General features: G+C 40.6%; 1 protein-coding gene across 1 annotated transcript in view; it reads right to left on the reverse strand.

Moving 5' to 3' along the window:
• Positions 1 to 141: 141 nt before the first annotated feature.
• TMEFF1 (transmembrane protein with EGF like and two follistatin like domains 1) overlaps positions 142 to 25,272 on the reverse strand; it is a 275,343-nt gene continuing 250,212 nt past the window's right edge. The window contains exons 7-10 of the mRNA XM_077269682.1: positions 24,913 to 24,978; positions 21,707 to 21,830; positions 17,516 to 17,674; positions 142 to 1,521 (exon numbers count right to left, since the gene is read on the reverse strand). Coding sequence (XP_077125797.1) covers positions 1,437 to 1,521; positions 17,516 to 17,674; positions 21,707 to 21,830; positions 24,913 to 24,978 — 434 coding nt within the window. The 3' untranslated portion in view covers positions 142 to 1,436. The remainder of the gene's footprint in view (positions 1,522 to 17,515; positions 17,675 to 21,706; positions 21,831 to 24,912; positions 24,979 to 25,272) is intronic.

Consider the following 25,272-nt stretch of genomic DNA (forward strand, 5'->3'; position numbering starts at 1 on the left):
ATCAAGTTGTTATGTCTTCCGGTATATATTTTAACATGTTCCCTATCTACTATTCAGTGCAGCATACACATCCATTGATATAAAGCTGGCAAGCTATTTAGGGTAGGCATCATTACTATTTATTAAAAAAACATTCTGCACTGAGGGGAAAACATTTTTTTTTTATTAAAGCAGCCTTTTATTTTTGTAATGGTGTTCAAATAAACATATGTATGCTGATCAACAGTTTCAAATTTTATTTTACATGAATTTTAACATTTATCTAAATGTAACAAAAGTATTGTGCGGACCTTAATGTAAGAGCCAAGGAAATATTTTCTCCCAGTAGTATTAAATGCTATATTTTGTATTAAAAAAGGAAGGAGTTCTTTTTCAAGGGTCTGTGATGGCATGGGAGCAATGGGGATTGTTTGTGTGGTGCCTATTTTTTGGTGCCCAATTATCGTGTTTTACTTCAATGGTGTAGAAAATACAGATAGTCACAGACACAATCAACTAAAAATAAATAAAAAGATAATACAAAACAGTTACAGGTAATGACACCACAGAACAATGCACCTACTGCAATCCCTGGCCCCTGAAGATAGACCCCCTGATTTCAGGATTAGAAACCATAGAACATATTTAACGTGTTACCACTACTCACAGAATACAATTCACATATCATGCGATAGCCAGTGTTTTAAAAAAAATGTCCATAACTAATTCTATAAAACATTGAAATATCTATTAAACACAGTGTCTTCTATGAAGCTTGGTAAGAAAAAAAACTGTAAACATTGTTACCTTTAGCTCATGCCTGGTTTGTAGGGTATTTCTTACATAGTTTTCAGGTTTGTTCATTATCTACAACCACAGGAGGCCTGAGCCTGTGTTCCATAGGAGCAACCAATCTTGGGGATGTAGTGAACATTTCATCCGCCATTTTTTTTCAAGACATTGGAGGTTCACGTCGATTTACAGTCTTATCTCACACTAAAGTATCACATATCAGTTTACAAAATGTATCCCGAAATAATTTTTATTATACTTTATCGACCTTTGACCTATCCTCAGTTAACACATTTTTGCCCAATTTGTGGCTGGAACCCAAATGCTATTAAAAGTTGAGATGTTGTTAGAACAAAATATGGGTGATTAACCACCATGCGAAAGCACACACAGAAAAATACTAAAATGCATTTGTTGGAAAAAGAATATAAAAACAAAAAAAATAACAAGAAACATAATGAAAGCTGTATCAGTCCATTGCTGCCAGAGCTGATGTTTTGCAAGTACAACAGACAACCAACAAAGCTAAACTATAAAATGTCCAAAAATAAGGCCTCTGAAATAAATATTTCCATTCTTTAAAAAAAGATATAATAAAAATGTACAGCACATGGTCAATGTAAGTATAAAAAATAAACAAGAAGAATACAGAAAAAACACTGAGGCTACACCATCCGGGATGAAGCATCTGAAGTGAAGTGACCAAGATTTTGCTTCTGTCGACGTCCTCTGTTGTTTTTCGGACATTTCCTGTAAGTGAAAACAGTCTTTTAAGTAACATTATTGTATTAAAAACAGTCTTCAGAAGTAACAAAAATAATACTGAGCAATCACATAGCTAAAGCAGTGCATACATCTGTCCTAGTATCACGGCACAAGGAGCTCTAGAGCTTTTCTACACCTAGGCTGTTTGCTTGATATCAACCAAGGGTCCCAAACATGTGGTCCGCGAGCACCAGAGATCCAGAGACAATCGCAGCCCGTTCCAGTGGGCGGCCACTGCTTCTATTCAGCTGAATAAGCATGCTAGGACACACATTCAATTGAAATGTATTGCGGCACAGAAATCAGCTGACTGCCTCACAAGACCAGCCACCGGCAATTCAAAGGCTTGCAGCTGACATCGGCGGGCACAGTGCGGGCAGGGTATGACGTCACTGCCGTGCGCCGCCTTGGCTGTGGAGCAGAAGAGAATGTGGTTCACCGTGGTAGCAGGGACAGGTAAGAAGAATCCTTTTCCTTATTTTTCTTATTAATGTGTATGTGAAGAGCAGCATAATTGGGGACTTTATTACAAGATGGGGACTGGGATGGGGTCATTAATATAAGATGGGGACCAGGATGAAACATGACTACAAGATGGAGATAAGAATATGGGACATTACTTCAAAATTGAGACCAGGATGGAGACATTGCTACAAGATGGAGACCATGATACAGGACACTACTACAAGATGGGGTCCACAATGAAGGACATTACTATAAGATGGGAACCAGGATGGGGATAAGAATAGGAGACATTACAACAAAATGGAGACCAGGATGGAGACAATGCTACAAGATGGGGACCAGGATGGGGGACATTGCTACAAGATGGGGACCAGGATGGGAACATTACTACATAAAAATGTTAAAAAAAAGTTAGTCAAAAGTCATAAAGAAAAATTGGTATAACTGAAAACATCATCTCATAAGGCAAAGAATGCGGCCTGTCAAATTCAAAATATTTCGATGTGCGACCCATATACCCAGCTGAGTTTGAGACACCTGATTTAAACCAACCATAACTAACGCAAACAGCGAATATGAGGGTACGATACTTGCTGGAAAGACACTCTACCATCTAAACGTGTGTGTAAATTAGTAAAGAATATGAAAAATATTTAGAATTTAGAGTCCTCAGTGGTTGATACCTTTTAATGGCTAACTGAAAAGATGGTAACAAATTGCAAGCTTTCGAGACTACATACGTGTCTTCATCAGGCAAAGACTAAAACAAATTCTGAAGAATCACATATTTATGCACAACATAGTATAGAGAAAGGAAAAAAAAAAAAGAGGGGAAAAAAACCATGGATAAGCCAGGTGACATGAAGCAGAATTACCATGGGTGAAAAACATTTTTCTATCTACTGGCTAACACGGTACCAAGATATACCGTATTTTTTGGACTATAGGACGCACCGGACTATAAGGCGCACCCAGGTTTTAGAGGTGGAAAATAGGGAAAAAAATATTTGAACCAAAAAAATGTGGTAAAATATTTAATAACATAAATAACATACTATTATATGTGGTGTTATTATATATAATAGTACGTTATTATGTTGGAAGCTGCGGGACCAGTGTGGTGTCTGTACAGTACTATAGGAAGACACTGGAGGGTGAGTATAATAATGGGGCACAGGGCTTATAGTGAAAGCACCACTCCAGCACTGCAAAATAACACTGGAGTGCTGCTTTAAAATCCCATGGGAGAACTATAACTCCCAGCATGTCCTGCAGATCCTATGACATGCTGGGGACTAACCTCTTAATTGTGGGAGCCAGCCTGTGGTGAGGTAAAAGCTGGAGCATCCCATGGCTGCACACACAGAGCCCTCTCTCTCTTGTTGCCTTTCCACAGCGCACGCGCAGGACATAAGAGGAAGCTGCAGATTCTAGGTGGGAGTCTGAAGGACCTGTGATGATGTCAGAAGAGGGAGGGCTCTGAGCTGCCATGTGATGCTCCAGCCCGCCCACTTCTGACATCACACAGGTCCTCCTTGTGCACCACAGACAGCTCAGCGTCCAGCACAGGCAGGTATGCAGCGATCTCCTGGCCCCTGCTGCTGCTGCCTCCTCCCCCGGACACACAGATTCTCCCCAGAATCAGTGCTGGGGAAACTGTGTGTCGCTGCTTAAGTGCAGTATTCATTTGCTGCTCCCCGCTCAGCTGATCGGTGGGCGGGGAGCCGCTAATGAATATTCACTGCACTTAATCAGCGGAGCCATGTGGTTTCCCCAGCAGCTGATTCCGGCAGGTGGGACATCCTGAAGTGGGATATCATTGCGATACCACTCGCTGCTGCCCCCCTCCCCACATGCTATATCCGTACTATAAGACGCACCCACACTTTCCTCCCAAATTTGGAGGAAAAAAGTGCGTCTTATAGTCGGAAAAATACGGTATTTCTTTCCTGTAAAGAATATGACACATGGTTGTGGCACACCTATGTTAGGCTATTCACTTGAGTTTGTGGCAGAATGTAGCTGTGGTTTGGGGGGGGCATGTTTATTTTATACTGCATAGTATTATATGACAATACAGGACACATGATTATGCAATAATTTAATTTCCAAATTTTATTTTAGGCACTCATTTTACATAACGTCCATGATTTCTACAAGGTCCAATAGTAAGATAACCCTAATAATGTAACACTGTTCTCACTCTAGTCTTTTCAGCTCATCCTGTCCAAAATTACACTGACATTTTTTAATGTTCACTTTATTTAAGGCAAAATTAAAGAGGTTCTCTTGGGAGCCGAACCCTTTAATGAACACATTTTTCATTTTTGCTCTTTCGTGTTTTCCTCCCCTTGTTTTAAGAATCATAACTTTTCTCTCCACAAAGCTATATGATGGCATGTTGTTTTACAGGATGAGATGTAGTTTGAATGACAGCTTTCATTTTACCAGTGTACAGGAAAACAGGAAAAAAAATGCAATGAAATTGTGGCAAACAACTCGCAATTCCGACATTGTTTTTTTTACTTTGCTTTTATGGCTTCATTGTATGGTAATTATGACCTGTCAAAATGATTTTCCAGGTCATCACAATAACAGTGATGCCAAACATGTCCTGTTTTTATTATTATTTTACAGGTGAAAAAAAAAAATTCTGAGATTTGGAAAAAAATGTTGTTTGTGTTGTCATTTTCTGAGACCCCAAACTTTTTATTTTTCTGTTAATGGAGCTGTGTGAGAGCTTGCTTTTTGTGCCCTGAACTGACATTTTTATTGATAATATTTTGGGGTAGAGAAGACATCTTAATAACTTTTTATTGCTTTTTGGGGGGTGGAAATGCAATGACCAAGCAATAGCAATGTTTGCCTTATGTTTTTTTTCTTTTAATGTATGGTTTCAATCATTAAAACTTTTCATAGATCTGACCTTTTTTGGACATTATGATACCATACACGTGAGATATGTGTCCAAAGATATTGGCATATTTAGCATCTGTGTGTATATATATATATATATATATATATATATATATATATATATATATATATATATATATACTGTGTATAGCAACAGTCACCCTCAGCTACAAAGGTGAGGTTGTGGAAGACAATCATTTCATGTCACTAGTCATACACATTGCAAGACTGAGACACATGGTAGTTAAACTGCATTAGCAAGGACTTCTCTGGCAAAGATTTCAAAGACCAGGGTTTTAAGATGTGCTGTTCAAGTTCATTTGAAAAAGCACGAAGAAATGGGCAACATTGAGAACCATAGACGCAGAGGTCGGTAAAGGAAACTTTGTCCAGCAGTGCAATCAGCTCAAAATTTTCAGCAACAAATGGGACAAGGAATAATGTATGACAAAAAGCCATACCTTTGACGTGAAAACAAGGCAATCCCATACCTCCCAACTTTTGAACAAGGCAAAGAGGGACAAAGATAGCAGCGCGCGCAGCGCTCTGCGGCAAATTTTAGACCACGCCCCTGACCACACCCATTCACAGCTAGTCACACCCATATCCATGCCCCACTCACACCCATTTAGCACTGTTGATCACACTGTTTCATAAACAATAATTATAAGCTGAAAAAAAATATGGCCACAGTGCTCCATACTGTATAATGGCCCCACATGATGCTCAATACTGTATAATGGCCCCACATGATGCTCAATATTGTATAATGGCCCCACAGTGCTCCATACTGTATAATGGCCACACATGATGCTCAATACTGTATAATGGCCACACAGTGCTCATACTGTATAATGGCCACACAGTGCTCATACTGTATAATGGCCCCAGATGATGCTCAATACTGTATAATGGTGACACATGATGCTCAATACTGTATAATGGCCACACAGTGCTCCATACTGTATAATGGCCCCACATGATGCTGCGTACAGTATAATGGCCACACAATGGTCAATACTGTATAATGGCCACACAGTGCTCCATACTGTATAATGGCCCCACATGATGCTGCGTACAGTATAATGGCCACACAGTGCTCCATACTGTAAAATTGCCCCACATGATGCTGCGTACAGTATAATGGCCACACAGTGCTCCATACTGTATAATGGCCCCACATGATGCTATGTGCAGGATAATGGCCACACATGATGCTCAATACTGTATAATGGCCACACAGTGCTCCATACTGTATAATGGCCCCACATGATGCTCCATACTGTATAATGGCCACACATGATGCTCCATACTGTGTAATGGCCACACATGATGCTCAATACTGTATAATGGCCCCACATGATGCTCCATACTGTATAATGGCCACACAGTGCTCCATACTGTTTAATGGCCCCACAGTGATCCATACTGTATAATGGCCCCACATGATGCTGCATACTGTATAACGGCCACACAGTGCTCCATACTGTTTAATGGCCCCACATGATGCTCAATACTGTATAATGGCCACATATGACGATGACTGTGTACAGTCGGGGCTGTAGATGTGTCCCAGCAGCTCTGCTTACAATGCAGGCAAAGATTTCACCACCTGTTGCTGTCCACACTGCTGCCTCACAGGTCCTGCATATTGCAATGCAGCTCAGCTCTGCAAACTCTGCATGCACTCAGACACCACTATCTACTGGCTCCACTCCATAACTGCTGTAGTATATAAAGGATATATATATACTGTGCCTATGACTAACAGGCTGAACTGGATTGCTCAAACTGCTGCCACTACTCCTGGTTATAATGCCTTGTACTGTACGCACAGCAGGGCCAGCAGCATGTATGTGATGTATGTGTGCAACAAACACACACAAGTACCTCAGAATGTCCTCTCTCCCTCTCTGAACCACCACCCCGGAAGGAGAAGATATGGAGGGGCCGTGGCCTAATACAAGGGGGCGTGGCAGCTGCTTCTCCTGCTGGCTGTGTGGAAGAAGTAGAGTCATATGCGGGACTGCGGGGCACAGCCTCAAAATCAGGACAGTCCCACAGTATGAGGGACAGTTGGGAGCTATATGTGACATAAATTCCCCTTAAAATTCTTAAATATTTTATTAGAGTATATAATAAAAATACCACTTCCCAGTGTAAAACAGAAAAAAGGAAAAATGTTGCAAAAAAAGACTCAAAAAAACTCTACTACTAGGTGCACCTACCCTAATAATATCCCTTCACTCTCCTGCTATCCCTGCCTGGCAGTGGAGGTTGGCACCCTGATAGAGTATTTGGCGCCCCCACTCCACGGCGGCTGTAACCTGCTGACCCTATTATATATCTAGCCAGCTGCAGGTAAGAAAACAATAAGCAAATAAAAGTGATGAAGAAAGCAGGAGTGAAACAAATTAGGTGCACACTAGGAGAAAAAAAAAAGCTAATAATCCTTCATATCAAACAACCCCACTCAGGACAAGAACACTAAGGATGTAAGGCCAAACTGGCTAATAAACATTAGGTACTAGTCCTCCGCACCATCCAACAAGCACATATAGGCTGGTGTGTACGAAGGTAGTGGGTAAATTGAAGGATAATTAAATATAGTTTAAATGACCTGGTTAGGTCCAAATGGAAAACTGTACATGCCCACGCTAGCTGACATATATTATTTAATACTCCTCAAAGTAATTGCATGTAAAGATAAATAATATTACAGGAGCGCCTGCATTAAGGAACATCAGATAGGTGCAGCAGGCAGTATTAGCAGGTAGTCAGCATCTACGTTTAGACACAGTACAGTGGACCCATACACATAATTGATACACAAGACAACCAAGAAAGGCAAAGATGTTGTCCCCAAAACAGGACACTTAGCTGTCGGTGGAACGCCCCGACGCGTTTCCCCGTCATACGGTTCCTCAGGGGGCAAAGAATGGATACAAAACAACCAGAGGTCAATGATGCAGGTGCCCTGATAACGGGACAGACCTGATTGAATCCCTAGAGAGGGGACTTATATAGTGAAAAACAACTCCCACTCACAAATCACCATAGGTGTTAAAAGTCCCTCCTCTCCCCAAGTTTCCGTAAGGCACTAAGTGTGGTACCGCCCATAGATGTGGCCACATGATGTGTGCCAAATGATAGACACATGTCCTATTTAGTCAGGGGGCTCCCACCCCCCCCATATCACAAACGGATCATAAATGACACAAGCAGATGACATACCGTACTAGGCATTAAATGCCGCATGGATACAATTCCACGTGAGACACGCTGGACGCCGCCATTACAGACATCAGGACGCCAGATAGCACATAAGCGCATGCGTGCAATCTCTCTACAGATCCGGGGAAGCGGTATCCCACTAATGATAGAGCAAAAAGGTCAGCGCCGGAATGCGAGCTGGACGCCGCCATGTTTGGTGTGATAGACAACACCGCGCATGCGCCCAGTCTCAGAAGCACTACAGAGAGTCCTGAAACAATATAGAGTAAACCAGTGCGCGTGCGCCATCCGTAAATACAAAAGATCGGCGCAAACACATAGGGATAAAGAAATAAGACCCCACTGGCGGACACAAAGGAGGATAAATCATATAAATATAAATATAAGGCAAAGATACCTATACGGTAATGGCGATAGGGAGAAGGATTCAATTGGATGTTGGTCCAGATGGACAACTACAGACAAGCTGTAGAAAAATATAGTATAGCGGTTCAGAGTCCGATAGTCCCATGGTTCACACACCATGGGTCACGCGCAGACAAATAAAATTATTAGTGTATGGTGAAATAGAGGGAAGTTGCTGTCCTACAGGAAACACGTATAGGAAAGGGACTCATGCAAGCCTCTCGGTGACATTGACTGCATACGGAAAATCCATTCCGCCTCCCGTTTGAGAAGTGCTTGATCAAAGTTACCTCCTCGAACCCTCGGTTTCAACAATTCAATCATGCATAGAGTGATCCCCTTAGGGGTTCCCCCATGTACCTGATTAACATGTCGGGCAAGCGGAGTGTCCCTATTATGTCTAATGTCACCGAGATGCTCCCCAAACCTAATTCTTAGCTCCCTTTTGGTCTTGCCGATATAATCCAGTGGGCAAGGGCAAGTGATCTTATATACTACACCCATGGATCTACAGTTGCCAAAATCTCTTATGTCGAAACACCTGCCATTAGCCGCACTGGTAAAACGTTTGGTCTGTCTGACATATTGGCACTTAGAACATTTACCACACTTAAAAAAGCCCAGCGGTCTCCTTTCAAGCCACGTACCCGCACCCCGCGGTTTCTGATACAGGCTGTGTACTAAGCGGTCCCCAATTGATTTCCCCCTTCTGTATGTAATACTAGGTATGGGGGGAATAAGATTCTCAAGATGGGGATCAGCTAGGAGTACACCCCAGTGCCTTTTGATGATCTGATAGACTCTGTCAGACTGATTGTCAAATGTCCCAATAAGCCTGACCAGGTCTGAGGCCTCCCCAGGTTTCTCCCGAGTTCTCAGTAGGGTTGACCTATCACTGCCAAGCGCTTCTCTATAAGATTTTATGAGAACCTCAGAGGGATACCCTCTCTCCCTGAATCTGCGGTGCAACTCACCAGCTTGGTTTTTAAACGAATCTATCTCGGAGCAGTTCCTGCGAATCCGCAGAAACTGTCCCTTGGGTATACCACGTTTAAGGGGTGTCGGGTGGTGGCTATGCCACTGCAAGAGACTATTTGTTGCGGTCGGTTTTCGATAGGTGTTAGTGCTTATGCCCCCATCTTTATTCTTTAAGATGTTGAGGTCCAAGAAAGCAATAGTATGCTCGTGATGCTCAGACGTGAATCTCATCCCAATCCTGTTGATGTTTATCTCTCTCACAAACCTTTCAAAGTCAGCCCCTGGGCCAGACCAAAGAACAAAAATATCGTCAATGTATCTGGCCCAGAGGCCGATAAAGGGCTGCCACCACCTATCCTCATCCGGAAAAATAAAGGTTTCCTCCCACCAGCCCAGGAACAGATTAGCATACGTGGGGGCACAAGGGCTCCCCATTGCTGTACCCCTGAGCTGGTGGAAGTACTTACCATTAAAGATGAAGAAATTCCGGGTGAGGGTAAAAAGAAGAAGCTGCTGAACAAAATGATTGTGCTCAGTACATTCAATGGCACGTGTCCTTAAATAATGATCAACAGCCTCAATGCCAATGTCATGGGGGATGCTGCTATACAGCGCCTCCACATCAATGGAGGCCAATATCATGTGTGGTTCTACAACAACATCCTCCAATAAGCCAAGTAGGTGCAGTGTATCCCTCACATATGAGGGAAGTGACTGAACAAAGGGTCTTAGGATCTGGTCTATATAAATACCAATGTTCTGAGATATGGAGTCGATACCTGCCACAATTGGACGGCCTTTAAGTGGGTCAAGGCCCTTGTGCACCTTCGGGAGGGCATAGAAGGTCGGGACACTTGGGAAAGAAGGAGCAAGGAAAGAGTATTCGTTTTTGGATATCAACTTTCTATCCATGGCGCGATCAAGTATAGCCATTAGCTCTTCTGAGTAGTTTTTCGTGGGATCACCCGGTAGAATTTCATAGGTTTGATGGTCATTAAGGAGTGTATAACACATCTGAAGATATTTAGAGTGATCAAGAATAACAAGGTTTCCACCTTTGTCAGATGCTTTAAAAATATGGGGGCGCCAAATACTCTATCAGGGTGCCAACCTCCACTGCCAGGCAGGGATAGCAGGAGAGTGAAGGGATATTATTAGGGTAGGTGCACCTAGTAGTAGAGTTTTTTTGAGTCTTTTTTTGCAACATTTTTCCTTTTTTCTGTTTTACACTGGGAAGTGGTATTTTTATTATATACTCTAATAAAATATTTAAGAATTTTAAGGGGAATTTATGTCACATGTTCATTTTGATTTCCCTTGTGTATAAAATTTGTTTTTCTTTATGCTTTACTAAATTTATGGTATGGCGGGGTTCCTCTCAGGTCCAATTGACACTAATACATGGGCTCAGGACGCAGACATAGTCTTTTCTATTAGTGATACTACCCCTGTTAATACAGCAAATTTCTCTCTCCAGAACCTGTTTAAGGATGTGTACCTATGTTATAGAGATAATATAAGATCGTGGTGGGAGATAAAGGGGTTGGAAAATTATATTAAAAATAAGATTGTGCCTAAGGGATTACGTATTCCAATTAGACCTTCCCCCCGAACCACCAACCCCACTGTATTGGCCGCCTGGACAAAGGAGTCTATTGATTCCTCCATCCGCTTTATGCAGATATTACTCACAGAGGAGAGAAGACTCTTTGAGGAATCTAATAGCAAATTGAATCTATTAATTGAGCAAGTTCAAAAGCATAAAGCTGATTCTGATTATACCAGAAGAGAGAACTTTCTACAAACTTCTATTGAAAAGTTTCAGAACAGGCTTAAAGAGAGGAAGCACCTGCAGTTTTCAAGGGACCTAAACGAGTTTAGGGATAACAAGGCCTACGACTATCAGTCCCAGAACACTGTGGATGCTTCCTCCTCTGATATAGATACATCAGATACAGAACGGTCAGAACAAGGGGCTACCTCATTTCATAGATGGCGGTCAACCAAGAATCAATACAGACAAAGGGGAAGAGGGGGGAGGGGCAGGGGCATAAGAGGACCATCGGGGAATCCGGGACCGGTACCCCAGGCGTCCTCCTCCTCATCTTCTGCAACATCGTCTTTTTTAGACAACAGATTTACAGCGAAATACGATCTGAGGAGACGACCCCAGTAGTACAGGGACAGATTATCAATTTGACCTCTTTTTCTTTTTCGAGGGAGGAGTATGCTGTCCTGCAGAGGGGCTTGAATTTTGTCCCCACAAATGCCTACAATTGTTTCAATTGGGTTAAAGACATTAATTTATTCGGCCGTAATCTCAAGTGGAAATTATTTTTTCAAAAAAATGATTGGGAAAAGTGCAGGGAATTGGGCCTTAATGAGGAGGACCTTGAAGGGTATCATGCCCTTGTGGGCCTTCTACAGGAGAACGAGAGAGGGAGAGGGGAAGGACCCTTTACATCTTTGAGGAAGAGGAGCAAGAGAATGCCACCTATAAATGATCTCACCAGTGTGGACATCTTTGTCAAACTTGTTGAGGCAGATCTTTGCAAGATCTCTAATAACCATGGATATGGGGATCAAAATCTATCAACAAATGAGTCCATTGCCTTAAAGAGGCTGGAAAAAAATAATAATTTGATTTTTAAAGCATCTGACAAAGGTGGAAACCTTGTTATTCTTGATCACTCTAAATATCTTCAGATGTGTTATACACTCCTTAATGACCATCAAACCTATGAAATTCTACCGGGTGATCCCACGAAAAACTACTCAGAAGAGCTAATGGCTATACTTGATCGCGCCATGGATAGAAAGTTGATATCCAAAAACGAATACTCTTTCCTTGCTCCTTCTTTCCCAAGTGTCCCGACCTTCTATGCCCTCCCGAAGGTGCACAAGGGCCTTGACCCGCTTAAAGGCCGTCCAATTGTGGCAGGTATCGACTCCATATCTCAGAACATTGGTATTTATATAGACCAGATCCTAAGACCCTTTGTTCAGTCACTTCCCTCATATGTGAGGGATACACTGCACCTACTTGGCTTATTGGAGGATGTTGTTGTAGAACCACACATGATATTGGCCTCCATTGATGTGGAGGCGCTGTATAGCAGCATCCCCCATGACATTGGCATTGAGGCTGTTGATCATTATTTAAGGACACGTGCCATTGAATGTACTGAGCACAATCATTTTGTTCAGCAGCTTCTTCTTTTTACCCTCACCCGGAATTTCTTCATCTTTAATGGTAAGTACTTCCACCAGCTCAGGGGTACAGCAATGGGGAGCCCTTGTGCCCCCACGTATGCTAATCTGTTCCTGGGCTGGTGGGAGGAAACCTTTATTTTTCCGGATGAGGATAGGTGGTGGCAGCCCTTTATCGGCCTCTGGGCCAGATACATTGACGATATTTTTGTTCTTTGGTCTGGCCCAGGGGCTGACTTTGAAAGGTTTGTGAGAGAGATAAACATCAACAGGATTGGGATGAGATTCACGTCTGAGCATCACGAGCATACTATTGCTTTCTTGGACCTCAACATCTTAAAGAATAAAGATGGGGGCATAAGCACTAACACCTATCGAAAACCGACCGCAACAAATAGTCTCTTGCAGTGGCATAGCCACCACCCGACACCCCTTAAACGTGGTATACCCAAGGGACAGTTTCTGCGGATTCGCAGGAACTGCTCCGAGATAGATTCGTTTAAAAACCAAGCTGGTGAGTTGCACCGCAGATTCAGGGAGAGAGGGTATCCCTCTGAGGTTCTCATAAAATCTTATAGAGAAGCGCTTGGCAGTGATAGGTCAACCCTACTGAGAACTCGGGAGAAACCTGGGGAGGCCTCAGACCTGGTCAGGCTTATTGGGACATTTGACAATCAGTCTGACAGAGTCTATCAGATCATCAAAAGGCACTGGGGTGTACTCCTAGCTGATCCCCATCTTGAGAATCTTATTCCCCCCATACCTAGTATTACATACAGAAGGGGGAAATCAATTGGGGACCGCTTAGTACACAGCCTGTATCAGAAACCGCAGGGTGCGGGTACGTGGCTTGAAAGGAGACCGCTGGGCTTTTTTAAGTGTGGTAAATGTTCTAAGTGCCAATATGTCAGACAGACCAAACGTTTTACCAGTGCGGCTAATGGCAGGTGTTTCGACATAAGAGATTTTGGCAACTGTAGATCCATGGGTGTAGTATATAAGATCACTTGCCCTTGCCCACTGGATTATATCGGCAAGACCAAAAGGGAGCTAAGAATTAGGTTTGGGGAGCATCTCGGTGACATTAGACATAATAGGGACACTCCGCTTGCCCGACATGTTAATCAGGTACATGGGGGAACCCCTAAGGGGATCACTCTATGCATGATTGAATTGTTGAAACCGAGGGTTCGAGGAGGTAACTTTGATCAAGCACTTCTCAAACGGGAGGCGGAATGGATTTTCCGTATGCAGTCAATGTCACCGAGAGGCTTGAATGAGTCCCTTTCCTATACGTGTTTCCTGTAGGACAGCAACTTCCCTCTATTTCACCATACACTAATAATTTTATTTGTCTGCGCGTGACCCATGGTGTGTGAACCATGGGACTATCGGACTCTGAACCGCTATACTATATTTTTCTACAGCTTGTCTGTAGTTGTCCATCTGGACCAACATCCAATTGAATCCTTCTCCCTATCGCCATTACCGTATAGGTATCTTTGCCTTATATTTATATTTATATGATTTATCCTCCTTTGTGTCCGCCAGTGGGGTCTTATTTCTTTATCCCTATGTGTTTGCGCCGATCTTTTGTATTTACGGATGGCGCACGCGCACTGGTTTACTCTATATTGTTTCAGGACTCTCTGTAGTGCTTCTGAGACTGGGCGCATGCGCGGTGTTGTCTATCACACCAAACATGGCGGCGTCCAGCTCGCATTCCGGCGCTGACCTTTTTGCTCTATCATTAGTGGGATACCGCTTCCCCGGATCTGTAGAGAGATTGCACGCATGCGCTTATGTGCTATCTGGCGTCCTGATGTCTGTAATGGCGGCGTCCAGCGTGTCTCACGTGGAATTGTATCCATGCGGCATTTAATGCCTAGTACGGTATGTCATCTGCTTGTGTCATTTATGATCCGTTTGTGATATGGGGGGGGTGGGAGCCCCCTGACTAAATAGGACATGTGTCTATCATTTGGCACACATCATGTGGCCACATCTATGGGCGGTACCACACTTAGTGCCTTACGGAAACTTGGGGAGAGGAGGGACTTTTAACACCTATGGTGATTTGTGAGTGGGAGTTGTTTTTCACTATATAAGTCCCCTCTCTAGGGATTCAATCAGGTCTGTCCCGTTATCAGGGCACCTGCATCATTGACCTCTGGTTGTTTTGTATCCATTCTTTGCCCCCTGAGGAACCGTATGACGGGGAAACGCGTCGGGGCGTTCCACCGACAGCTAAGTGTCCTGTTTTGGGGACAACATCTTTGCCTTTCTTGGTTGTCTTGTGTATTAATTATGTGTATGGGTCCACTGTACTGTGTCTAAACGTAGATGCTGACTACCTGCTAATACTGCCTGCTGCACCTATCTGATGTTCTTTAATGCAGGCGCTCCTGTAATATTATTTATCTTTACATGCAATTACTTTGAGGAGTATTAAATAATATATGTCAGCTAGCGTGGGCATGTACAGTTTTCCATTTGGACCTAACCAGGTCATTTAAACTATATTTAATTATCCTTCAATTTACCCACTACCTTCGTACACACCAGCCTATATGTGCTTGTTGGATGGTGCGGAGGACTAGTACCTAATGTTTATTAGCCAGTTTGGCCTTACATCCTTAGTGTTCTTGTCCTGAGTGGGGTTGTTTGATATGAAGGATTATTAGCTTTTTTTTCTCCTAGTGTGCACCTAATTTGTTTCACTCCTGCTTTCTTCATCACTTTTATTTGCTTATTGTTTTCTTACCTGCAGCTGGCTAGATATATAATAGGGTCAGCAGGTTACAGCCGCCGTGGAGTGGGGGCGCCAAATACTCTATCAGGGTGCCAACCTCCACTGCCAGGCAGGGATAGCAGGAGAGTGAAGGGATATTATTAGGGTAGGTGCACCTAGTAGTAGAGTTTTTTTGAGTCTTTTTTTGCAACATTTTTCCTTTTTTCTGTTTTACACTGGGAAGTGGTATTTTTATTATATACTCTAATAAAATATTTAAGAATTTTAAGGGGAATTTATGTCACATGTTCATTTTGATTTCCCTTGTGTATAAAATTTGTTTTTCTTTATGCTTTACAGTTGGGAGCTATGCAATCCATATCAACTATTTGAGAAAAAATAGGATGTGGGGTGCAGAAAAATGGCAGTAGTATCTGGACTAATGTGTCAAAATGTGAAATATCTGTCTGTAACGATAATGAGTGCAAGCAACAGTGAAGCCTGGTGGAGATTCCAAACAAGCAAGTTTGAGGCTGCATGTCAGCAAATGGAGTTGGGGATTTGGCCAAGATTTATGGTGTCTTCAATGCTAAGAAATACAGGCAGATACTTATCCATCATACTATAACCTCAGGAGAGAATCTACTTGGCTCCAAATTTATTCTGCGGCAAGACAACAAGCTAATGTCATTAGGAACTATATTCAGTGTGAAGAACAAGGAGGAAGTGATTATATGACCCCCACAGAGTCCTAGTCTTAACATCATCAAAGCTGTCTGGGATTGCAAGGAGAGACAGATGGCTTTGCACAAGCCTTGCATCCATAGAAGATCTGAGGTTAGCTGTACAAGATGTTTGGAACAACCTCTGTTCTGAGTTCTTTCAAAAACTGTGCGCAAGTATACCTTGAAGAATGGATACTGTTTTAAGGCATAGGATGGTCACATCAAATATTGATTTGATTTAGTTTTCATTTGATCGGTCACTTTACATTTTGTTATTTGATAAGGATATACTATACTCACTTCCATTTCTGAAAGCATTCTTACTTTGTAGCATTTTTCCACACCTGCCTAAAACTTGTGCACATTGCTCTTAGCTGTGTAAGCTCTCTCTGACTTCCTTCCCTTTATCAGGGATACCAGCAAACAAAGAAATATGTACATAGCAATTTAAAAAGTGGGAAAGCCTCCAAGTTATTAGGGAGGGCAGATTGCAAAGGTTGTATTGTATCAGAGTATAGATAGAAGGTAGAGCACACATGACAATCTGCACAAGGAGGGTGAAATCACACATTCTGCTTGTCATTATGGAGAGAGGAGACCAAAGCACTCTCCAAGGAAGAGAGGGGAGAATCATGAACTCTTCAGCATGAATGTCTGTCAGCAGAAAGGAGAAGTGCCTCGTCATGAGCTGCAATGGGAGAAAGAAGTACAGGAATGAAACTGTACTAGTATATGAGAGCTAGTGAAGACTGCGGTATACTGGACACACAGACCTCACATCCAGTATGTGTTACTGGTTTGGCTATTATCCTAAGTCATGTGGCATGGCTCGTTAAAGGGTCGACATTGAGTTGTAGGATTGCTACCTTCCAATAGGTGGCACTAGAGTTCTAGTTCTCTTCCTCTCTGAAGAGACAATTTGCATAATTAGCATATTTCCCAGAGGAGCATTGCAGCTTTAAGTCTCCTCATCTTGGCATCCTTAGCATGTCAATCTCCGCAAGGAGAAACGATACTTCTTGGCTTACTGGTAGAAATATGTTCACATGGTAATAGCTGGAAAATAGGAAAGGAAGGATGCAAACTGCATATTGAGGGGATCTGAAAATGAATGACGGAATTACATACTGCAACTAGCCTAACAAAACCACTAACATACTTCTATCAAAGATAGCCCTATTTTATGCTTCCATGTCCAGTAGCTTTATGAACAATCATATATAGAGGAATTGAAATCAGTGCTAAAACATCTTCATTTAGACTAAGCATACACAGTAAAACAAAAAAATATAGGAACCCCCCCATAAATATGTACCTTGTTATGCACATAACAATAGCAACTATAATGGCGATCTGTACGGCTCCAATGATGGCTGCAATGAGGACGTGGGTGAGCTTTTGTCTGCTTGGCACCACGTAAAGTATGTTGAAATCTGTCTTGTCACAGTATTGACCTGTGTATCCTGATTCACACCTGGTGAGGAAAAACAGATTTATTAATCACTTTATGGTGTCATCACACTACATATACTTGTGATTTGTTGCTTCATCTATCTATCTATCTATCTATCTATCTATCTATCTATCTATCTATCACATATCTATCTATCTATTTATCACATATCTATCTATCTATCTCTATCTATCACATATCTATCTATTTATCACATATCTATCTATCTATCTATCTATCTATCACATATCTATCTATCTATCTATCTATCTATCTATCTATCTATCAATCACATATCTATCTATTTATCACATATATATCTATTATATAATCTATGTATCTATCTATGACATATCTATCTGACTATTATATCATCTATCTATCTATAAATCTATTTATCCCATATCTATCTATCTATCTATCTATCTATCACATATCTATCTATCTATCTATCTATCTATCTATCTATCTATCTATCTATCTATCTATCTATCTATCATATATCTATCTATCTATCACAAATTCATCTATGTATGTATCTATCTATCTATCTATCTATCTATCTATCTATCTATCTATCTATCTATCTATCTATCCCATATCTATCTATTTATCCTATATCTATCTATCTATTATCTATCTATCTCTCTATCTATCTATCTATCTATCTATCTATCTATCTATCTATCTATCTATCTATCATGTATTTTATGTTACCATTTAATATACACTATTCCTTAAGCTAAAGATGAAAGGATTCTTAGGTAAACCAATAAACTAAAGTGAAGGACAAAAACCATGACTGATTCACGCTCATGTTTATTTCAAGTGTATGTTTATTGGAAACAGTATACACTGAATTATTGATGCCCACTGCCAGCGCTATTACCGTATATTTATTCGGATATTTCATCTGTGTATTAAATGTAATTTTTTTACATCTTAATCATAAAAGACCCAGTAGAAATAAAATTTAAGACTTAGCAGGTTTGAGCTATTTCGCCTGGCAGGCATCTTTTCTGCTAAAGGAATTCAAACACATCTATTTTAGAGGTTTATATTAAAATGACAATATCATACAGTGCTAGTTTAACGGCGATAAGATTAAGAGATTACAAAAGATGCAAAATGGAAATGTGTCAGCAGCTTTAATGCTAGAAAACATTTCACAATTTTCATCTTAGAGGGGATCTCATGAAATTTATAACGAGGTCTTAAATAACTAAATCCAAAGCATGACTTAACTTTCTAATATATTCACCACAAACATTTTTACTACAAGCCTTAGATTTGGCGGCTGAGAACAAATTTGAAAAGTAACCATAGCTGTACTTTTAGTACGTCTGGTGTTTTTGAAAACACGGCTTATACTTTTACAAAGTATACTATTAAATTTCAATATTGCCAAACTAAACATGTTGGAACGTATGTACTAATACTTGGAAAAATACAGATTTAATATTCTAAAATGCAGGTTTTTATTTTTTAAATTAAAAACATCACATTTTACTAGTACAAACAGCTCATTTGACCTTTCTATATATTTTCTTTATCCATCTCTCACCATAATAAATGAATAAATAAATGAATGCACTTCTCTTTATAAATCCTGGCTCCTAATATGATGTGGCTTTTCTTTACTATGATGGACTGTTCTCAGCGAATAAGATGTGAGCAGTATTTACTTCAAAAGAAGCAACCAGTGCACATTATTTCATCCAAAATCCATAGTTGCAGGTACAGATATCAAACCTGACAACCATGAAACCTGAACTAGACATCCGAGCAAGGAGCGAGGTGGAGGGAGCACTGGTGCATGAAGAAGCTCAGAGTGTCCATACTATGCGTAAATGAAGGACTTCAGAGTAGACGTGATTGTTTAGAAGAAACATTGGAACCTGTCCTATCCACATAAAAAAAGTTAATGTTAAAACTAAAGAAAAAAAAAATAACAAAGGAAGGAATTGGATCCTTCAGGTCTGAGAATAACTCAACAAACAGAAAGAAAACTGTGTTAGAATAGTTACTGGTGTGAAAGAGTATTCTTACATATGATATTGAAGATGATTCAAAATATTTAAAAGGGATTCTACTGTTTTACACATTGCTGAAACTAAACAGATAAATGTATTTGCTTCTCTGCACTTTGGCCTTAAGTCCGAGTTCAGATGAGTCTGATTTACATCCAGAAACTTAGGATTATTTTCTTGCGTATAGTCATCTTTTGTCCTTATTTTATATTTGTGTTATATACGCATTTAAATATCACACTATATGTACAGTTTAACGCCTCATTCACACCTATGTTTAATCATGTACAAAATGGTACCAGTGTCTTCGGTGTTTTCCACCAGTGTGTGATCAGTGTGTCGTTTTTACCATCGGTGTGTGATCAGTGTGTCGTTTTTACCATCGGTGTGTGATCAGTGTGTCGTTTTTACCATCGGTGTGTGATCAGTGTGTCGTTTTTACCATCGGTGTGTCATCATTGTGTCAATTTTTACCATCGGTGTGTTATCCGTGTGTCTGTTTTTGACATCAGTGTGTTAAAAGTGTTTTTCACGGATGGATAAATAAAGTACAAAGCTTCTCCTATCCTGTGCTATGTTAAATTTGGACATCATATGGATGTCATCCATATGCTGTACGTGTTTTTCACAGACCCATAGACTTGTATTGGCCCTTTTCATCCACGATACTGGAAAGAACATACGCCTCCGTGAGTTTTGCATGGACACAGAGACAGTGAAATACACGGACAATTTTTTTGCGCACCTATAGACTTGAATGGGGGAGTCTAATTCGAAATAATGAAAAGACTAGTGCATGCTGCTATTTTTTTACACTGACTGATTGTCATCTGAGCAGCCCTCTAGAATTACATTGGTCAATGGTGTGCGATTTTTACATGGACAGTACACATCGTGTAAACGAGTCCTAAAACATATAAAATATCACTGTTGTCCAAAAGCAATCAAATTTATTTCAAATAGATCTTTTTCCACTGTGCAGGTTAAAAATGCTTTTCAAGCTTTTGTAATATATTTTAAAACTAGTTAGTGTTCCAAAGTTAAAATACAGATGCGCTAGAATAGGAAACTCTCATGACATAATCATTTTTATGGCATGATTAAAAATGGAGATTCCATTAGAAATGAGTCAGCGTTTTCATTATAGAATACCAACTGGATTTTATGATGCATTAATAAAGCTTGAAAATAGTTTTTAAGGTTGTTAATTAGCTGATATTCATCTAACGGGATCAGAGGGGGGTCCCGGACATGCAGTGGAGGAGCTGGTTTCAAATTTATTTGTGACTAATAAAATAAGCTTTTTTAAGGCATACAGCAGCCTGTAACTCTATATGGGTGGATGGAGTGAAATATCATCCTGTTTTACGTACATGTATAAACCACTAAAGATCCATTAAGGCTACGTTCACATTTGCGTTGTGCGCCGCAGCGTCGGCGCCGCAGCGCACAACGCAAACAAAAACGCGGCAAAACGCACGCTAAAACGCTAAAAATGCAACTTGAAGCGTTTCTTGCGTCCAACGCTTGCGGCCATGCGGCGCAAAACGCAGCACAACGCATGTCCATGCGTCCCCATGTTAAATATAGGGGCGCATGACGCATGCGGCGCCGCTGTGGCGCCCGACGCTGCGGCGCTGACCGCAAATGTGAACGTAGCCTAACATACACATGATGTAAGCCAACATTTGGAATCTCACTGATGGACTACAAGTTGGATAGTAGTCTACTACATAATAAAGTGAATTATTAAAAACATACAATTAACCTTGGATTTCTATATTGACAGAGTTTGCTTGGTTCCAAACATAAAGATACAATACATTTTTATGAAACTGTGACTTTAAGCAATTCTGTCACATGTGATATATGGAAGGCAGGTGTTGACCCTGTGGGACCCCATCTATCCACCACACATATACAAACTCTTTGTGATGACACACAACACCATCAGAGCAGAGAAGATATCTAGCACAATTATAAGATGGAAATCCTACTCTACCTATCAATTATTTTTACTCACCGGCATGATGCTTTCTGTGTTGGGTAGCTTAATTCGCATGTTCCATGCACACAATATCCATTATAGTTTTCCGAACATGGCATATAATTGCCCATATAGTCATCTTCCCTTTGATCACTGGAGTCTAACAAGAAAATAATGTTCCATATATCACTGTATATAAAAATCATTACATAAACAGTTTGTTCACACATCTCAATGAGCGAAGGTAGAAGAATAAAGCTTTCTTAGGGTCTGGTCACATGGAGTTTGATCATTTCAACAAACATAAATTCAGAAGGATTTCCATTTACAAAAGCTCCAAATTCTGCCACTCTATAAGATATACAAGGAATGAGAGATTACGGGGCAGAATTGTGGAAGCAACAGTGATAGGAAAGATCCATATGTATGTGCACAGCTATATGGAACAAAATGGCCATATAATGGGGACTTCTGAGTTAAAATGCAGTGGATAACGTGAACTTTGCTAACGCGCAGAAGGTACACGGAATACTGTTTTTGATTTAAGAAACCTCCTATTAACTTTTTTTCCACTAACACTGTGTATATGTGTGTACCGCTGTCATCTCTGGTATCCAGAGAAGTTCCGCTCCTTTTCTAAGTGATGTCCTGGGTCACGTTGTGTTCTACATGACCCAGGAGAGGTGTTTACAGTGTAAGTCTATAGGGCGTCAGAATGAAGCTCAGAATGGGGCTCTATAGGCTTATATTGGAAAAGAGACTTCCAGGTCACACATTGATCAGGAAAGTCTGAAGAGAGATGATGTCACTGAGAAGAGGAAAAGAACGGTGCTGCATCCCGGAGAAGATGGCTGTAGGTAAGCATATTAATACACTCCCACTATACTACATATACACAGATTTAGAGAACAGTTAAAGTTCACGGGAGCGCCACTTTAAACGAGAAGACAAAATGTTACCCTGACCTCTTCAGACAGAAAAACAGACAAGGTTTTATCCCTAATTTACTTCTTTAACTCACTATCCCTCCCGTTTTCATTCTCTTCTCTCATGCAATCTCATGTTACTTTCTGTTGTATAAATCAATATTTCTCAATAAGGAGACCAGTTCTGATTTAATTTAGAGTAAAGCAATGTATTTGTACTAAACTTTAATTCCTAAAGAAGATGTTTCTGTGTTATAACCTTGTGGAAAAATAGAAGTTTATAGTAGCTCAGTGTTTATTTTGTATTTACAAAGTTTCCTACCAGAAATTCATTCATCAGAGAAGACCGTATGTCACTAGGTCAAAAGTGGACTGTTTTTGCATTGATTTTATTAGAATTGCTCCCAATTAGAATTGCGCCAAACGGTCACAGAGATATGACCTTTTATTTAGTGTTAATTTTTATGGTATTTACCAAGAGGGTGTGGTTCACAGGGTAATTGCACAGAGCAGTGTAAAGACACCTCCCAGGGAATCCTGTGAGCAACACCCTCTTGTAAAGACTTTCCCCCAAAAAAGCAATTACTAAAAAGCCCATATCTTTAGAATCGCATTGCGGATTTACAAAAAAAACAAAACAGCATACAGAAAACAGCAGCAGGAATACAATAATAGCACAAACTGGCCCCTTTTGACCCAGTGACAGGTCCGCAAGGCCTTAGGAACAATTTAGTTATTTTATTATTTCATTACATGGATGAGCGCGGTACTAAGAGAGATTAAACCTGTAGCTATTTCTTGTGGACAGGGAGTCTGCTATCATGTACACAGGCAATATAAAATATCCCCTCTGCTGAATGATATTTGAGGACATCACGTTTGCAAACTTGGATTTTTATCATTATGGCTTAAAATAACAAAAAGCACTAGATTATCAAATAGAATGTAATAGTAATATGAGTTTATCCTTTATATATTGACCCATGATAAAATCCTAAGGGGCCGATTTATTCAAGTATTTACTCAAGAATTCTAGAAAAACACTTTGAAAAGCCTCAACATTTTTTAGCAACATGAATTTGAACAACATTTTTTAGACTTTTGACGCTTTAACATCAGTCTCAAGTAAATCTGCCAAAATGAGCAAATCTGGGGAGGAGCTGGATCAAATTTCTGAAAAGTAGCGGTATTCCTTAAGCCAGAATGTTACTACCGTCCCAGACTAGAGTAACTATTCTGACGAGGCACACACCACTGAGAAGATGTGCCGAATTCATTAACTGGCTCGCGACTCTAAGAAATTTGTAGCATCTTCTTCATGCATGCCCCTCATTAAGAGTGGAGCACAAAATAAATGAGTCTAAGTGAATCGAGGGCTAAAATCACCAAAAGCCAAAAAAAGGGGCAAACGTAATAATGAATCAGGGCCCAATTTTTAAAATCTGCTAAAGTTAATCAAACTAAAATCTGCAAGTACAATTGGCTTCTTGCTCTGGCGGTAGAAATAAACATGGACTGCACATCCAAAACTCATATATTGATCTATTGTGGGATAAAAAATTACAGGACTGAACACAAGGTTGTTAGTGAACAATCTGATCAGATTGCATGAAGCCCACAGCCACGTCACATCGAAACTCTTAGTGGATCCCTAACCTTGAAGTGATCAGCAGAGGTAGTGACCGAGATGCCCCACAGCACCCATGCTGCAAGGTAAAGACCCCACAACTCTGGGTCACACCAACCCAAGGGACATAACCAACACAACAATGGCCATCACAGTGGGCTTCATACAATCTGATCAGAACTAAGAACCTTGTGTTTAGTTTTGTACATTTTACTTAGACGCAATAGATCATTAATCCATGAGTTTTAGATGTGTGTTGCACGTTTTTTCCTACAAGTACATTATCAGCTTCATGTTTATATCTGCCATTACGTTTCATGTAAGAAGGCTATATCTGCAGCCGGTGAAGTGGTGTTTGTTTTCAGCTCACAGTATTTTATTCTGCTCTTCAGTATTCTAGAACACGACTTGTCCAAATATACTATATGTTTCTAAAGTAATTGCAGCTCAGTGACAGCCGGAGACATGTCTGTGTTTTGAACTACAAATATCCTTTGTCCAATAAAATGAATGTGCATCATAAAATTCTGCAGCAGTACCGGCTGTTGTCAAAATGTGACTCTAACATTTACATTAGGATGATGCTCTCAAGCAGGAGTCTTGAGCAGTGAGTTCTGGATGCAGAAATGAAGCAGAGAAAAAGTATACATAGTTAAAACAATAGCGGAACGAGTCTGGTGCGGACCTACCTTTCACCTCTGGGCGGTACTGTAAGCCGTCATCTTTCTTTCCAACTGGATTAGTGTCATCTGTGACTTAATATATAAAAAATAAAAAGACTTAGACCCATTGAGGAGGTTATTGTACAAGAGCCTCCATATACTAAAGTGGCAAGAAATCCAAATACTTCAACACTTGAATTCTTTAGTGTTCAATGATATGATGTTAATATACTACATGATTTGAAAATACCATAAATTTAATAAACGTAGGGCAAAAAGGCTGAAACCCACCAAAATTAAAATGTAGGTGCCTAGATCCCTTTTCCTGGCAGAAAGGTGTGGTCATTTTCTATTATTTGGTGTATACAGGACAAATATGAGATATCT

This window comes from Ranitomeya variabilis, chromosome 6, assembly GCF_051348905.1.
Source record: "Ranitomeya variabilis isolate aRanVar5 chromosome 6, aRanVar5.hap1, whole genome shotgun sequence".
Lineage (NCBI taxonomy): Eukaryota > Metazoa > Chordata > Amphibia > Anura > Dendrobatidae > Ranitomeya > Ranitomeya variabilis.